Source organism: Triturus cristatus, chromosome 3_1 (assembly GCF_964204655.1).
Source record: "Triturus cristatus chromosome 3_1, aTriCri1.1, whole genome shotgun sequence".
In the NCBI taxonomy this organism is placed as follows: Eukaryota; Metazoa; Chordata; class Amphibia; order Caudata; family Salamandridae; genus Triturus; species Triturus cristatus.
Window position 1 is genome coordinate 296,871,575 of NC_140583.1, and position 18,191 is coordinate 296,889,765.

General features: G+C 48.7%; 1 protein-coding gene across 4 annotated transcripts in view; it reads right to left on the reverse strand.

The window, feature by feature from the left end:
• The window catches only part of ARIH1 (ariadne RBR E3 ubiquitin protein ligase 1), a 557,709-nt gene that overhangs the window by 217,765 nt on the left and 321,753 nt on the right, over positions 1 to 18,191 (reverse strand). For all 4 annotated transcript variants that reach the window (XM_085643928.1, XM_085643926.1, XM_085643927.1 and 1 more), the window contains exon 8: positions 15,661 to 15,703. In XM_085643928.1, coding sequence (XP_085500054.1) covers positions 15,661 to 15,703 — 43 coding nt within the window. The remainder of the gene's footprint in view (positions 1 to 15,660; positions 15,704 to 18,191) is intronic.

The window sequence follows — 18,191 nt, forward strand, 5'->3', positions numbered from 1 at the left end:
CTAGTAGACGCCCCCACCCACAAGGCAGGGCACACTCTGGACCCCATCTTTGCCGCTGGGTCCAACATCCGGGTCACCCACACCTCGGAGCTCCTCTGGACGGACCACCGCTGCGTCCATTTCACTTTTACGTCCAGCGCCGCTACCAAACAAGCCCCTCGCTCCCCACAATGCAACTGGAACAAGATCACTGCTGACCTCAACTCCACCCTCCTTCAAGACCCCCCCCCCCCCCCGCAGCCACCACCGACAGAACACGCCACCATGGAACTCCACAGCTGGATTACCCGATGCGCTGACAAACTTGCCCCCCTACGGCACGCCACCACCAGACACCCCCCTAAAGCAGCCTGGTTCACTACCGAGCTCTTTGAGGCCAGACGCACCTGCAGACGACTCAAGAAAGTCTGGAGAAACCAGAAGACCCCATCATCACTCCACGACCACAGAAGCGCCATGAGAGTCTACCACCAACTGATAAAGGACACCAAAAGAACTTTCATCAACGAAAAGATAAACGCCAATAGCAGCGAGCTTTTCAACATCATTAAACGTCTCACCAAACCCCCCTGCGAAGAAAAGGACATCACACCCTCTCTAGACCTCTGCAACAAGCCGAGCACGTTCTTCCACCAGGAAATCATGATTCCTCTACCACAATTTCAATGAACCAACGAACGCCCTCTCCCTCACCGCCACTACCTCCACCATCCCGACCATCACCACTTGGTCCGCTGCCTCCTGCGACCTCATCACCGCCACCATGAAGAAGTCTCACTCCGAGGCCCCCACGGACCCCTGCCCTCCTCACATCTTCCACAGAGCCACCGATGCCATCGCTCCAGAACTAACCCGCACCATCAACTCCTCCCTGGCCTCGGGCACCTGCACCCTGGAATGGAAATGCGCAGAAGTAAAACCCCTCCTGAAAAAGCCTTTGGCCGATCCAACGGATCTAAAGAACTTCCGACCCATCTCCCTCCTGCCTTTCGCTGCCAAAGTCTCGGAAAGAATAATCGACACCCAGCTGACCACATTCATCGAAGAAAACTGCATCCTGGACCCGTCCCAATCCGGTTTCCGGAGCAACCACAGCACCGAGACGGCCCTGATCGCCGCTACTGACGACATCCGCATGCTACTAGACCAGGGCCCCACCGCAGCCCTCATCCTCCTGGACCTTTCAGCAGCTTTCAACACAGTTTCACACCGCACACTAACCACCAGACTCCACACTGCCGGGACGCAGGGAAACGCCCTCAAATGGATCCGCTCTTTCCTCTCCGGAAGAACTCAGAAAATCAGATTTCCCCCCCTATCTCTCCGACCCAACAGACATATGCGGAGTTCCCCCAGGGTTCCTCGCTGAGCCCCACCCTCTTCAACATCAACATGGCACCCCTCGCCAACGTCGTCAGGAAACACGGACTTATCATAGCCTACGCCGACCACACTCAACTCATCCTCTCCCTCACCAGGAACTCAGAAGACACTAGACTCAGTTTCCAGGAGGGAATGAAGGACGTCGCATCGTGGATGGACAGCTGCCTCAAACTCAACTCTGATAAAACCGAAGTCCCCATCTTCGGGACCCGCCCCTCCGCCTGGAGCAACGCATGGTGGTCATCAGCCCTCGGTCCGTCCCCCACCCCTACGGACCATGCAAGAAACCTTGGCATAATCCTGAACTACTCCCTCTCCATGAATCGCCAAATCAACGCCGTCTCCTCCACCAGTTTCAATTGCCTCCGGATCCTTCGTAAGACTTTCAAATGGATCGCCCCCAACTGCAGAAAGACGGTTACCCACGCCCTCATCACTAGCAGGCTCGACTACGGAAACACCCTCTACGCAGGAATCAACAAGTCCCTTTTATGCAAACTCCAAACCATCCAGAACGCTGCCGCAAGGCTCATCTTAGGAACACCACGTCACGAGCACATGACCCCGCACCTGCGCAGACTCCACTGGCTCCCGTCGAGAAGAGTCACTTACAAAATACTCACACACGCCTACAAATCACTCAACATCGGGCCCAAGTACCTCAATGACAGATTGAGTTTCCACTCACTAGTGAGGAACCTTCGCTCGGCCGACCTCGCCCTGGAAGAAGTTCCCCGCATCCGCCGTAGCAGATCCGTTGGAAATACGACGTACACCAACCCTGCTGGCTTTCAGGAGTGCACTCACTCAAGACTTGGCTTTTCAACTCCCCCCCCCCCCAACCCCCCGCCCCTCAGCGCCTTGAGACCCTCACGGGTGAGTAGTGCGCTTTACCAACCCGATTGATTGATTGAGGCTCCACCGCACAGTGTTCAATTTGGGAGACCCTAAAATTGGTAGCCCGTGGATCTCTCATTGCAAAAGCTGCGCACGACAATTAGACTAAGAAAGCTAAGAGGAGGGAACTGGAGATGTCTGAGCTGGAATAGATACATAAGCGCACCTAGACCCCCTGGATCTATAGGCAACTTGAGAGAGAGCGTCTACAACAAACGCCTTGATTTGGATAGAGCCGAACATACAATGCGAAGCCTCAAATTTTTACATAGGAAGCAATAAGGGAGGCTGCATGCTAGACAGTTTGAGCAATCAGTTAAATAGAGCCAGACAGGCTCAGGGGCTGACGTGTCTGAGGTAAATAAGACTGCGGACGCCTTCTAGGCCTATTATACTGGGTTGTATTCACGCAAAACTACTAGCCTCGCAGCCCCAATACATATTTAGGGGCTGCAGCGATCTCCCCGCTACCCCCAACACCCAGCAGAGGCTTAAGCACTAGTCAGGCCCATCCGCATTGAAGAGGTAATTTCAGCGAATAATCGCCTGAAACCACTGAAGTCGCTGGGCCCAGACGGGTTCAGTGCGGCATTCTGTATCGGAACTCTCCCCAATACTCACTCGCCTACTCAACTAATTTGCCAAAACAGGCACCCTTACAGAGTCGATGCTTCAAGCCTCGATATCAGTCATCTCTAAACCCGGTATGGATCCAAAGCAGTGCTGCTCATATTGAATATGCTATTTACCAGTATGCATCTGTTCTTGGTATGTAGGGCTGCTGACATTCATATCTGTGCATAGATCGCCCCCTAGTGTTGGGTCCGGATGTTTGCACGTTGTTGTCCTGGAAGAGTCTTCGAAGTATCCTGGGAAAGGTAACTCCTCCCCTGGACTACAGTGCGCATGGGCATCCTCTCCATCCTCAGATTGTTTTTCGCCATTGTGGCAGTGATGGAGTAGATATAGAAAGTGATGACCATGCTTACAGTAATTCTGAGAGCTGCAGCTGCTACAGGCGCCGGGGAGGAGGTAGGGCAATATGAATGTCAGCAGCCCTACATGCCAAGAACAGATGCATACTGGTAAGTAGCATATTCAGTTCGAGGCATGTGGGCTGCTGAATTCATATCTGTGCATAGAATATATAGCAGTGCCCTCTTATTAGCGGCGGCTACCAGTGCCAGCTGCAGCGGTCTGAAAAAGAGTTTTGAGAACAGCCTGTCCTACAGCTGCCTGCTGTTTTGATTGCACATCTACACAATAGTGTTTGGTAAATGTATGTGTAGTGGACCAGGTGGCTGCTTTACATATGTCATGCAAAGGAATGTTTCCTAGGAAAGCCATTGAGGCCCCTAACTTACGTGTTGAGTGGGCTCGTGGGGGAATCGTTAAAGTACGTTTAGCCTTTTGATAGCAAATTTGGATACATTTAACGATCCATCTGGCTATTCCTGCCTTGGAGATAGTGTTACCTTTGTGGTGTGGGGCAAAGGCAACGAAAAGTTGTTGTGTTTTCCTAAAGGGTTTGGTCCTGTCGATATAATACATGAGGGCTCTTTTGACATCTAGTGTGTGGAGTGCCCTTTCTGCGACAGTTTGTGGGTTTTGGAAGAAAACGGGCAGTTCAATGGTTTGATTCATGTGGAACTGCGATACCACCTTTGGCATGAATTTGGGGTTGTTACGTAGTACGACCCTGTTGGCGTGGACCTGTATAAATGGCTCTTGAACGGTTAGTGCCTGGAGTTCACTAACTCTCCTCAAAGAAGTGATCGCTACTAGGAAAGCTACTTTCCAGGTAAGGAATTGAATCTCGCATGAGTGTAGAGGTTCAAAGGGTGGACCCATCAGGCGTGTGAGGACCAAATTGAGGTTCCACATTGGAGCCGGTGGGTGGCTTGGAGGAATGACTCGTTTGAGTCCTTCCAAGAATGCTTTGATGGCAGGCACTCTGAATAGAGAGAGGTGCTGCCTGGTCTGCAGATAGGCTGATATTGCGGTCAAATGGACACGTATAGAGGTGTATGCCAGATTGCATCGGTATAGGTGTAATAGGTAACAAATAATGTTTTGGATGGATGCGTCTAGCGGGTTAATGTCATTATTATTGCAATAAATGACGAACCTCTTCCATTTGGCTGCATAGCAAGCTCTGGTAGTGGGTCGCCTGGCCTCCTTAATGATGTCCATACAGTCAGGTGGCAGGTTGAGGTAGCCGAACTCTAGGACTTCAGGAGCCAGATTGCCAGGTTCAGCTGTTGCGGATCTGGGTGCTGAATCTCTCCATGGTTCTGCGTCAAATGCTCGGGTTTGATCCGTAGCCTTTGATGCGGCACCACGGAAAGTTCGAGAAAGGTGGTGTACCACGGTTGGCGTGCCCACGTTGGAGCAACCAGGACGAGCGTCAGTGAGTGTTGACGCAGTTTGCGTGCCACCAGCGGTATCAGTGGTGCTGGGGGAAAAGTGTACGCAAATCTGCCGGACCAGTTCATCCATATCGCATTGCCTTGCGACTGTGGATGTGGGAACCTGGCGGCAAAGCTTTGGCATTTTGCGTTTTCGCTTGTCGCGAATAGGTCTATCTCTGGATGACCCCACTGCTGGAAGTACGGTTGGAGTACTGATGGGTGTAACTCCCACTCGTGCATCTGGTGGCTGTGTCTGCTGAGCAGATCCGCCATCTGGTTGTCTTTGCCGGGGAGGTGTTCTGCCATGAGGAACATGTTCCTCTGAATGGCCCACTTCCACATGCTCTGAGCCAGATGAGACAACTGTGGAGAGTGTGTTCCTCCCTGCTTCTGTATGTAGTACATGGCAGTCATGTTGTCCGTCCGGATCAACACGACTTTGTTGCACAAGTGTACTTTGAATGCTTTCCTAGCGAGGAAGATTGCCATCAGCTCTAGGAGGTTGATGTGCATCTTCTTTTGTTGTTGTGTCCATAGTCCCTGCACTGTGTAATGGAGTACATGAGCTCCCCATCCCTGGAGAGACGCGTCCGTCAGTATTATCTGTGGGACAGGCTCTTGGAACGGTCGGCCCTTGCAAAGGTTTTGTGGATTCCACCAATGCAGAGAGTTGTATGCCCGACCGCTCACCAACACTAGGTCTTTCAACTGTCCTTGAGCCTGATTCCACTGACGTGCTAAGCACTCCTGAAGCGGGCGCATATGTAGTCTCGCGTGTGGGACTATGAAGATGCAGGAGGCCATCATGCCTATCAACTGCATGAACACTCGCGCGGGCAGGGAGTGTTGTGGTTTGAACTTGGAAATCAGCAATTGCATGCTGTTGATTCTCACTAAATTTGGCTGAGCTGTGGCTGCCAGAGTGTCTATAGTTGCACCAAGGTACTGTTGTACGTGTGCGGGCTGGAGATGTGATTTTGGGTAATTCAGTGAGAACCCTAGACTGTGAAGGAGGTGAATGGTGCGGGACATGTGGCTGGCACATTGCTGGGCTGACTTCGCTTGAACGAGCCAGTCGTCCAGATAAGGGTAGACGTGTATGTGCTGCCTCCGTAGATGTGCCGCCACAGTAGCTAGGCACTTTGTAAACACCCTTGGTGCCGTTGTCACGCCGAAGGGAAGGACTCTGAATTGGTAATGCTGTCCTTGAACAGTGAACCTGAGGTATTTTTTGTGTGATGGGTGAATGGGTATGTGGAAATACGCATCCTTGAGGTCCAGTGTGGCTAGAAAGTCTCCCTGCTTGAGCAGCGGTAGGACTTGCTGGAGAGTGAGCATGTGAAAATGCTCGGAAAGAATGTATCTGTTTAGGGGTCTCAGGTCTAATATAGGTCTGAGTGACCCGTCCTTCTTCGGTATTAGAAAGTACAGGGAGTACACCCCCGTACCTTGTTCGTGGACGGGTACGACCTCTATTGCGCCTTTTAGAAGCATACTTTGCACCTCTTGCTGTAAGAGCGTTAAGTGCTCTGAGGACATAGGACGGTTTTTTGGAGGTATTGTGGGTGGAGTGGAGGTTAGTTCTAGACAGTAACCGTATTTGACAATATCTTTGACCCACCTGTCCGTGGTGATGGAGTTCCACGTGGACAGGAACCTTTGTAGCCTTCCCCCGACAGGTGTTATGTGGTCGGGAGGAAGGGAGAGGGAGTCACTGCTTGTTCTTGGGGGAGGACCTGGTGTTGCCGTAGCCACGTCCTCTGCCCTTTGTACTGGAGCCACGATATCCACCTCGGGTGTTTTTATCGTAGGTGGTTTGTGTATTGCTCTTGTTGTATGTTTGCTGTGACCCCTGTCCTCTACCTGCTCCTCTATTTCCGGGGCGACGAAAGGAGCCGCTCCGAAAGGACTGAGTTTGGAGAGCCCCCATGGACTTTGCAGTGTCCGTGTCCTTTTTTATTTTTTCTAGGGTGGTGTCAACCTCCGGGCCGAATAAATAGTCGGGGTTGACAGGCTGGTTGAGTATGTTGTTTTGCACCTCAGGTTTGAATCCGGAGATTCGTAACCAGGCATGTCGTCGCAGCATGACGCTAGTGTTTATGGCCCTGGCAGCTGTGTCTGCGGCATCCAGCGCGCACTTGATGGATGCGTTTGTGAGGAGCTGTCCCTCCCTGATGAGGATCTCTGCACCTTCTCTGAATTGGTCAGGGAGATGTTGGATTAATTGCTCTAATGTGTCATAGTGCGCTCTATCGTAGCGAGCGAGGAGTGCTTGAGTATTGGCAATGCGCCATATGTTGGCTGCCTGGGCGGCAATCCGTTTGCCAGAGGTCTCTAACACCTTGGACTCCTTGTCCGGGGAAGGAGCGTCACCTGTTTGTGAGTGTGCCCTCTTGCGAGCATTCACAACGACAATGGAATCCAGAGGTAATTGGCCTCTGATGTAAGTAGGGTCCCCAGGCGCTGATCTGTATTTTTTGTCGCTCCTGGGGTTTATCACTCTTGCCCTGGTGGGTTCCTTGAAGATGTCCTTTGCTGGTTTGAGGACACCCTTCAACATGGGTAGAGTTTTTATATTTCTTTCTGAGGAAGCAAAAGTATCCATAAGAAAGTCGTCCTCGACGGTATCCGAGTGAAGTTGCACCCCATGATTGGCTGCAGCACGTTCACAGAGCGTTGAATGCTGCCATATCCTCTGTGGGAGATGTTTTTGCTCCATAGAGTTGCGGGTCTTGTGCATCCATAGGTGCACCTGGGTCCACGGGGTCATCCCAAGTTTGATCAGGGTCTTGCTGGCCGTCAGGGTCCATGTCTCCGGGGTAGGGGACCTGGTCACCCATGTAGTCCCCCAACGCATCCGTGTCGGAGTGTGTGGGAGAGAAGGATTGTGGATCCTGGTAGGTTGAGTGGAAAGGTTCGTAAAGAACTGGTTCTGAAGCCACAGGCAGCTTTCTTTTTAGTGGAATCCTGAAGGAGTCCAAAGCCGGCTCCGAAGTTATTTTTCGTTTGTGGATAATCATCCTGCCGGTGTCTATTATATGCGATGGAGACGTCTCCGCAGAGTGTTCGGCAGGCGTGATTGTGGTATGGGTAACCCGTGTCCTGATTTGGAACATTTTCGGGGCCGTGGATGGTGGCAGGCCAAAAGTAATGTTGGCTGGTGTCGAAGAGGCTGCTGGAGCTTTAATTGGCTCAGAGCCCGACGTGTCCTGGAGGACCATTTTCTTTTTGGTGCTTTGCGCAGCAATGGGTCGAGTCTGGAGCGCCCTCGAGTCTTTCGCACCGACCGGTTCAGTTGAGGCGGTGGTGGATTTTTTCGACGCCGGTGGGTCATCGAGTCGAGGAGCGGGAGTGGCCGTCGACTTCTTCGATGATTGTGGCTTAGATGTCGCCGTGGAAGCGACGTGAGACGCAGCAGGCTGTTTGACCTTTGGGGTCGGAGTCGATTGCGTCGGTGCCGGGAGCCGAGCAGGTTTGGTGGTACCGACGGCCTTCTTCCTTATGTCGACTCCGACGTCGGCCGCTTCGAGTTCGGCACCGAAGTCTCGTTTGGTGCGCTCGGTGCCGATGTGTTTTGCTGGCGTCGAAGGTGTGGAGGGCCTCGATCCGACCAGCGCCACTTTCGGTTTCGGTTTCAAGTGAACCAATACCGTTTTCGGTTTTAGAGAAGGGAAACCATTTTTGGCATTAATGGCTGCCGCTGAATGTCCGAGGCCGGGCCCGAGGGCGGGGCCGAAGAACTGCGGGATAAGTCTTGGGTAAGGCCCAAAGGCGATCCCTCGACCGGAGCCATAGACTTTCTTTCTTTCTTCAGTCTGAACGGGTAGGCCTTGCTCGTCACCGGAGCTACTCTCTTCGGCCCCTAAGGCCTCATCGTAGTCTCCTACCTCGGTGTCGTCTTCATCTCTGCGAAAGAGTGTTTCGTCGACATCCCCCGATCCGGAGTCATGTTCGGAAACGGGACTGGAGGGTAGGTTCTCCACTTCTTCGACATCTTCGGTCTCGGCGTTGAAGATGTCGGCCGGGGCCGGTGCCGCTTGCTGCGCCTCGAGTCTCGCCGCTCGTCGATTCCGTAGAGTCTTCTTGGATCGAAATCTGGCACAGGCCATGCATGTAGATTCGTCGTGATCCGGTGAGAGGCATTTGTTGCACACCGGATGGACGTCGACGTGGGGGTATTTTGCATTGCATACCGGACACCTCTTGAATGGTGTTCTCGATTCCATCCCTGATGTCGAATCGACGGTCGATGTGAAAGTTTGTTCTAGAAGTTAGTAAACTAACAGAGATACTATCGATACCGATCGATAACAGTACCGACGCGAGCTAAAGGCCTTTTGGCCTGAAAACAGGTTTTCCTAACTTGAGTCAAGATAACACATCCGAACCCAATGGCGGAAAAAAACAATCTGAGGATGGAGAGGATGCCCATGCGCACTGTAGTCCAGGGGAGGAGTCACCTATCCCAGGATACTTCGAAGACTCTTCCAGGACAACAACGTGCAAACATCCGGACCCAACACTAGGCGGCGATCTATGCACAGATATGAATTCAGCAGCCCACATGCCTCGAACTGTCCTATTTCGCTCCTGAACACTGATGCAAAATTGTTTGCCAGTGTACTAGCCCACCACCTTAATCCCCTGATGCCTGGCCTCAAAGACCAGGACCAGACAGGGGTTATCCCCTGTCGTCAGTATGGGGAGAATACTAAACGCATTTGCCACCTGATCGACAAGGTGCACCGATCTCAGGTAGAAGCCTTGTTATTGGCGGTGGACACGGTGAAAGCGTTTGATAGGGTGCACTGCCCCATTTATTTGCAACTCTCACTTTGGCATGGGCTCGTGTTTTAGAAGATGGATCAAGAGTATCTATAGCTCCCCCAGTGCTGCGGTTCGGGTGAATGGTGTGAGCTCCTGCGTCTTTACTACGGAGAGGGGCACACAGCAAGGCTGCCCTCTATCGTCGCTCCTCTTTGCTTTGTATATAGTCTTTAACACAGAGACTTCGAGACAATCCTAAAGCTGAGGGTATCCGGTTTGGAGTGGACCGACACCTAATCAGCCTCCATGCTCATGTCATCTTTTCATTCACCCATCCGTTGACCTCTCTTCCAACTGTTTCGGAACTCCTGGAACTCGGACCGTCCTCAGGCTTCCACGTAAACATGCAGAAATCACAAATCTTGAAATTCAACAGCACTCCAAACAGAGCTTGCCCTGAGTGCTCAGTTTGACTTCCAAAGGGTCACAAAAGACCTCCCATCATATCTAGGTCTAACCCTAGGCCAGAGTATCCTTAAAACCTCGGAGCCCAGCTATTCAAAGCTCCTCTCCCTAATACATAAAGATTTGACGCAGTGGCAACGACTAACACTCTTTCAAAGCAGGAAGGGGGACTCTGTACCTAATCTGTCTCGCTACAACCAAGCCGCGCAATTGTGCTATTTAGTGGAATGGAATCGCCCACTTACGGAGAAGCAGTGGGTCTTTATGGACCAAACAGTAGCAGGATCACATACATGGAGGGAAGTCAGGCTGAATGGGCCCCATAGAGCGTGGGGCTTTATTCCTCCCTGTAACACGCCAGACACTCCAAATTTGGGTAAGGAAGCGACTGCGGCGGGACTTACCAGATTCCCTTCGCCTTCAACGCCTCTGTTTACAAATCCAGACTTCCATCCAGGCATGATCGCACACACCGCCAAACGCTGGATTTGAGGCAGATGTAACCTCATAAGAAATCTTTGATCACAATGGCTCCATCCTATTTGATCAACGAAAAACAGACAATGCCTTGCAGGAAACAGACCGATTCACCAACATGCAACTGACACATTGGCTACTCAGTTCACCACATGCCCTAAGGCAGGCAGAGTGATGACAGCATTCGAGAGGTGGTTGTTTCTCAAGGCAGATGATAGGAAGCTGATTTCAGAGATCTACCTCCATGTGTCGAAGAAGGCCCAAAAATAAAGAACTCCGGGAGAGAACCATTGGGAAGCTCAGCTAATTAGGTTGCTATCAGATAAAGAGTAGGAAGACATCTATCGAACACACCATATGGCACACTGCAGTAAACACTCAAACAGCCTACAATATCTCTTCTTATTGGTACTACACTGTAAGAAAGTGCCCGCTTTCTGCATGGTTGCCCCCACTTTTTGCTGAACTGCTGATGTACTTTGAGTGTGCCCTGCGCTCCTGCCCTGGAGAGGGGGGTCTGAAACAATGCACATCCTGGTTTGAGGTGCCAAGCCTCCTCCCCCAGGATGGGCAGGGTCCACAAAGGGGAAGCTTCAAAGGCTTGCCGCCTTTGTGAGCTTCCCTAGGCCTTTTGCTGCTCCCAGCAACTGGTCCCCACCGTTTCTGACCCCCACTTTGGGCAGGAGAACCGGCGGGAAAAAGTGAGGAAGGGAGGTGTGCCCACTTTTGCTAACCCCACCCCTCAGGTGGGGGAGGCGAGTTGAAGCACAACTCTGTCCCCCGCCATCTTGCAGATGGGGGGACCCAGCCAACCAGAGTGAGTCATATGCCCCCCTACAATTGGAGGGTGGCATAATAGGGGGTGTACCCACCCCAAGGAAGGGACCCATTGGTCCCAACCTTTTACTTACCTGTAACACCACTAAAACTAGTATTTAGGGGCACCCCTGAACCTTGCATCCTCAGACAATCAACGACCAAGAAGAAGGAACAAACAGCCGTGCCAAAGCTAAGAAGAGGACTCCCACTGACTTGGCCCCAGCCCTACCAGCCTGTCCCACCTCAAACCTGCAGAAGCGAAACTCTGCTGTGTCCTGCAGCCAGCAACCTCAAGAACCCAGTGGACCTGCCTTGCCTTCCAAAGAAAAGACGGTCTCCTGTAAACACTGGATTTGTTCACCCACAGACTCCAACTCTGGGCAAATCTGCAAGTCTGCACTTGTCGCCCAAGGGGCCCAACACCACAAGAAGATCTCTCCGGCTATTCTGACCCGAGATTTGGTGATCTCTGACTTGCCTCAAATCTCCCAGCGAAGCCTCCAGCCTCTTTCTGGAGGATCCCCCCCGACCAGAGCTGGTAAGAGAAACCCCACGCCTAAAGACACCCCTACACCCAAAGTCCCACAGCCTTGGGTGGCCCAACCGACGGTGTTTCAGCATCCCCAGGCATCTGAACTAACCTCTCCAATCGATTGTCCCCTCCAGAAAATCTTCGTCCCCGAGCCTGGAGTCTGATGAAACCAGCAAATCCCCATTGCAATCAACAGGGCATCTGATGCCAAACTAGCACCCTGCACCCAGCCACCCCAGCAGGTGTACTTTTTGTGCTAAACAGGATCCCCCTTTGCCCAGAGTCTAACAGAAGAAGCTTTGCTCCCACAACCCAGTGGCCTGCTCGTAAGCAGCCACCAACCGGAGGCCCCCCTATCCCCCGTTGGATAACATTGGGCCTCACTCTGCACCTGCCCCCCTTAGAGCCACTGAGAGTGTAACTAGAGTGCACCCTTAACCCTAGGGGAACCCTTGTTCTAACCCCAGAAACAACCGTAAAGACCGAGTACTTATCTGGTAACTGTTAACTTCATTTCTCTCCATAGGAATCCATTGACTGTTTTTCTCTGAAAAATGTTCCGAGTGTGGAGTTAATTTGTATGGAAACCTGAAAAATTACAATTGTGCAAAACTGATTTTACTTACCTTTTCTCTAGGAAATATCCTAATGTGAAATCTAGGCATATCACACTGAGTAGAAAAAGTAACTTGAAAAGTAATCTAAAAAGTAACGAAAAAGTAATCTGTACTGTAATTTCAATACCTGGACTTACCTGTATTTCAAACAACTGCATGTGAACTTGCATTCACTTGTAAACGCTACATAATACGTTGGAAGGCTTTATTTAACTTACCTGTGCCAGGCCTGGTTCTAGAAATAAAATAACTTAATATTTTTATATAAACAAAATTGGTCTGAGTACAGTCTTTGAGTGTGTGACATTTGCGGATTGAGTTTGTACAACAAATGCTTAACACTACCCTCTGATTCAGCCTTACTGCTTGCCCACACTACCACAAATAGAGTATAAGATGCGATCTACTTTTACCTCTGTCTACCTCTGGGGTTCAACTGGACTCTGTACCTCATTTTGGTATAGTATATACTGAACTAGCTTTCTACATACACCCCCTCTCGTATACAGAAATGGAATAACCAATGTGACTGCCAATACTGGTGGGACTGATCCACCTTTTATGGCACTGCCCAAAGCTTCAGACATTCTGGGATCATGTCCTGAATGACATGGACTGCATTAAACACCGAAATCCCCAGATTCCACGCATACACCTTCCTTGAGCTCCCTAAAGCGCTTATATTCCCACTTTGTTGCATTAAGGGGAGGCAGATAGCCATGGCACAGAATGCAGTCTATAGAGTATTGCTGACCAATTGGAGCACAGATATAATTCCAGACCATCTGCTCTGGTTGTTACTGGGCATGGAGCGGCTGTCGATGGCGACTTATGCAGATAACTCCGCATACACTAAAATCTAGTCCCCCTTTAATCACTAGCATTTCCTCCGAGTTCAGGGAGTTGACGTGTCCTGAAACCTGAGTATTTTGCGGTTACTACCAGGTACTCCAGAGGAGGAGAGGACTGGAGGCAAGATATCAGCTTAACCCGGACTTATACAATATTCCCAGAGAGCACATATTTTCCTCTTTCAACAGTAGGGGCTGGAGTGGGGTTTCTCCAATGTATTTCTAGTTGTGTTATGGGGTTCTTTTGGCTTACACACACTAACTTGGTACTGATCTGAAGAGTCCGAGCAGGTGTCCGGCTCTGGACATTAAGAAGCACACACGTGGTATCTGTCTGTATTAGCACCCTACCCTGAGACACGGTCGGCCCATTGCGGCTTGTAGGCGACATGCTGTGTTACCACCATCCTCAAGTTTGCTGCCCCATGGAAGTCATTGTCAATGCTTGCCTCGTTATGGTGGTCTTTCCTCAACTAGAACATTGCATACATCACTCACCTAGTAAAGGTATATGGAAAGACAGCAATAGCACTACTTGTACATGATGCATCGAGAACAACATCGCGGCTGGGGCAGGCTTGGGTTGTAGGCAGCATGCTGTGTAACTGTTCTGCTCTAATTGCCAATAAAGAAGAGATTTGAAACCAGCCCTCCTCCTGCTGTACAGACAGCAAATCAATTTGGTACTCTGATCTACCAAAATCCAATATCCTCTGGGGACAAGGCTTGAGGCACACCAACGTATTTACTTTGAAAGGAATGCTAAATAGTAAGGATGGTCTGTAGTTTCAAATATTCTAGCATTGCCCCTAAACATACTAGATATATAGTACTAAAAATATTAATAGCATGTGAACGTATATAAAATGTATTTAGAAATATATGGCCCTCGTTTGTCGTTTTTCATAGAATTGAGGAAATACACAATCAAATGTAACAGAAAGCAGTAGAAACACAGGGTAGGAAACATTAGCATTTTGAGCAGGATAGTTCAGGTGGAAGTAGAAGAGGAGAGTGTTTACTATACAAAAGGATAGAGGGTGCAGGTCAAATGGGAAGGAGTTCCAGAGGCATGAGGTAACATCAAGAAAGGTTTGGTTTAGAGCTTGAGAAATCTCAAACTTGGGTGTTAAAAGATAGAGGTTTTGCTCATAAGTAATCTCTGGCTTCCTGTGATGTTGATTAAACCAGCAAGATAAGGGGAATGTTTAGATAAGTACCTTTTTACACGAAAGATCCAATCTTGAAATTAATCTATCCTTCTATGGAGAGCCAGTGAAGGTAGCAGAGGAAGAGTGAGATAGGGTTTAATTTTCGTAAGCGTGACTGGAGTAGTTGTGTTAAGTACTGGCTTTATATGGGCCAGTGAGGCTTGAGGAGTACTGGCCAGGATGATATTTCGACAGTTTGGAAAGTATTAGGGGGTTGCAGTATTTTTTTTTTTTTTTAAAGACACGAGTAATTTTTTAATAAATTGTTTTTAGGTGCATCACTTGGAAGTTAGCAAATTTGGTTCACTGAGCCTATACCTCTTAAAAAATTACTTATTTGTGAATGAGATTTTGTATGTGTGTGCATTACATGACATAGGAATAGTGAATATCAACAATTATTCTCTCAAACTCAATTAGATTTAAGTCAAATTTGTTTATCTATTTCTTAGAGAAGAGAATTACTTCAGTTTTTGAAAGGTTTAGCTGCCTGAAATTGTTGAAGGATTTGAGCTTGCAAAGAGTGTGGAAGGTTACAGCGTTAAATTACATTACATTTACATTCTAGGGTACCCAAGAAGTGGAAAAATAAAGGAAGTGAAACAAGTTGTAAATCAGCTTGGGATATTTTCTTATAGGACGAAAGCCCTCATCCACCCAAAGGTGGCAAGCTTAATCATAAGGCTCCTTATATTGGTAGCCAAGTTAACAATGTTGGCTACAAAGGACGAACAGGCGAGCTCCTGAGTTGCAAAGACAACCCTCTAACAGAGTTGTCAGGTTGGCCTATGATGATTGATGTAGGGGAAGGGGAGGATGAGGGGATGAGAAGAAAACATCTCTCTAATGTAAACAAAGGAAAGCTGTTAAAAATATCTTCGGGAGGACAAAATTGGTTTACTGAGTCCCTGTGGGGTATGGTTAAAAGGACAGGGGAATACCTCTAACCTGAGAGGGTAGTCAACATGCTTCAGCCATTGACATAATTCTATGGCTAATCCTGTCCCAAGTACTGTTTTAGGTAGTACAGTTCGGTCTCACTTAAAATTTCAGATATGGGGGTTTCCAACACTTTTCATAATAAGCATTGTGCATTTTTGTTAATGAAGCAACTTTGCATATAACTTAGGCATGCACAGTTTTCTAACTTTTAACGCAGTGAAGCATGCAGTAATTCCTTCAGAGATGTAAAGTTTTACTGAACTTATCAAAACCAGTTTCCAAGCTTACCTTGCATTTGACTGGGTCATGCCAGTTTTCTCCACAGTTAAAGCTGTAACAAAAACAGATAAAAACAGCTAAAAGAAAGAATGTGTACGACTTTAGAAGGACAGACTCTTGTGTTTAAGAGTCATCTATTCAGACTTAATTATACAGTTCTGGAAGTCATGTATTTCTTCCCTCTGACAAGAATCTGATAAAACACATTTGCCTTTACGTTCAAGTGTTTCGAAGGATGCTTCAATTAAGTAGGTTACTTTACAAACACATTTCACAATACATATCACTGTAACATAGTGATTCTCTACGGCAGCTCCTAAAGAGGTTACCTCAAACAGTGACTTCTCAGACCTCCAAACGTTGCACTACTATCAAGGACATTTCCCTTGAGGGTGCTATTGGCACTTTAAAGGACTCCATAGACGTCTGTTAGTCTCATTAAGAAAAAGATTCAACAAACACCCTTACAGCTACTGACACTGTCAGGACAGTCGGGAGTACAACTGGAACTATATACAAATGTCGCTGGGTGAAAAAACACAAAAACCTAGTGGTAGGCCCAGAAGTGTTTATTCAAGCTTTTTTCCTGTTTGGCACCGACCTAGAAAGCCAGTATGACTCACTATGGCAGATGTCAATCACAAGTCCACTATATACACACATACACCATACATATATACACATATATATATATATATATATATATACACACACACACACACACACACACACACACACACACATAGACATGTACATTATATGTGTGTGTATTATATAGAAAATGGGTAACCAAGTAATATGGTCCAATATTGCCACTTAAGGAATTCAGGAGAAATCCTAAACCATGACACTGAAGGGTGAGTGGATTGTAAATGTAACCAGAACCCCAAAAAAGCAATTAAGTACCATATTCCATATGCTCCGCATGTTACCCCTTATGCATTTTTTATGTTGCATGATTATTTAGGGGTAGTTCTTTTTAAAAAGTTTTTTTTTTCCTTAAACAGCTAACACTGAGCAAAGACTGCAAGTAGAATATTTAGGAATACTTTACACAAATACATGATGGGCAATGGTGACAGCCAGAGGATTTATGAGATTCTGTGGTTGAAGCATTTATCACATAATTATGGAGTTACTGAAAACCTTGTTGGTTTTGGCCCCAACTGCAGACTGTGGATTTTGCTGCTCTAACGGACCCCCACTGCAAAGGTAAGGGTGAATGGCTTACGAAAATTAAACCCTATCTCACTCTTCCTCTGCTGCCTACTCGATTGGACAGGGCACCCAACAGGACTGCTCCCGGTCTTTTGTGATTTGCCCTTTCCATACAACCCTTAGCTGCTATTGTCTTGCCTGTCCTGACATTCATGGGTTTAAAACTTCTGACACCGTGATGCCAGAAAGCCTTTTTATACACAGACAACATAAGCCTTTATGTTACCAAACTGGAAACTACAATCCTGGCTATCCTGACGCTGTTTGAGAACTACAGGACTCACTGGCTACCATTTCAATTGGGGCAAATCGGTTCTTTACCAACCCCATGGGCAGTTTGATTTATCTGTGCTTCCCTAGAAGCTCCAAGTGACGAATGATTGATTCCGATATTTGGGCATTAATGTCACCCCCCACAGTGAGACGTGTTGGGCTAAAAATCTGGGCCGGGTGATGCGCGACTTCCACGCTGTTGCCAGGAAGGGGCGTATGCTACCTCCTACAATAATGGTGAGAGCAGCTGTTTTTAAAATTATTAAGCTCCCTAAACTACTTAATGTTCTGCAGAATACTTACTACCATATCCAAGAGATGGTTTGTTCAGTTGGAGGGTGATCTGGGACTCTGCTGTGGTGCAGTGGTCACCCTAGGATAGCGCTTGCAACCCTGAAGCACAACCATTACAATGGTGGGATCGCTCTTTCCCAGACATGTGGGCACACTATTGGGAAGCACATATGCCTGTCATAAATGATTGGCTAATCACACAGCAAGATCAGTCTACCTACAGACTGGAGTGAACAGTTTGCTGGCCAGTCGTGTCTATATTACCTTTATGGCTGTAAAGGAGTTAGACAGCTACTGCCCGCGACAAGTGCTGTTGGACGCATGGCAGAAAGTCACTAGACGGATTGGCTGGGGAGGAAGGATAACACAGGAGACGCCGGTCTGGGAGGGTGTGTGGTTGCGCGAGATAGGGAAACTCCGGGGCTTTGAGGCCTGGGACCTACTGACCTACTGATGCGCTTTTCGTCCCTACAATGGGAGAATTCCATGGACCAAAATCAAGTATTTCAAATATGCACAGTGGTGCCATGCGGAAAGATTGGGAGAACTGGACTTACCGGAATATCCCCCGTTGAAGGGCAGGTTGTTACTTGAGGAGCTAGAACAAAAGACCATTTCCCTCACCTATAAGACTCTGAATAATATGCCAGACACTGACTAGGCTGAGGAAAAGATGGGAGACTGACATGTGGGAACTGGAGGACGTCGACAGGGAGGCTCTGATGCACCCGAGGGAAGTGGCCATCAAATCACGA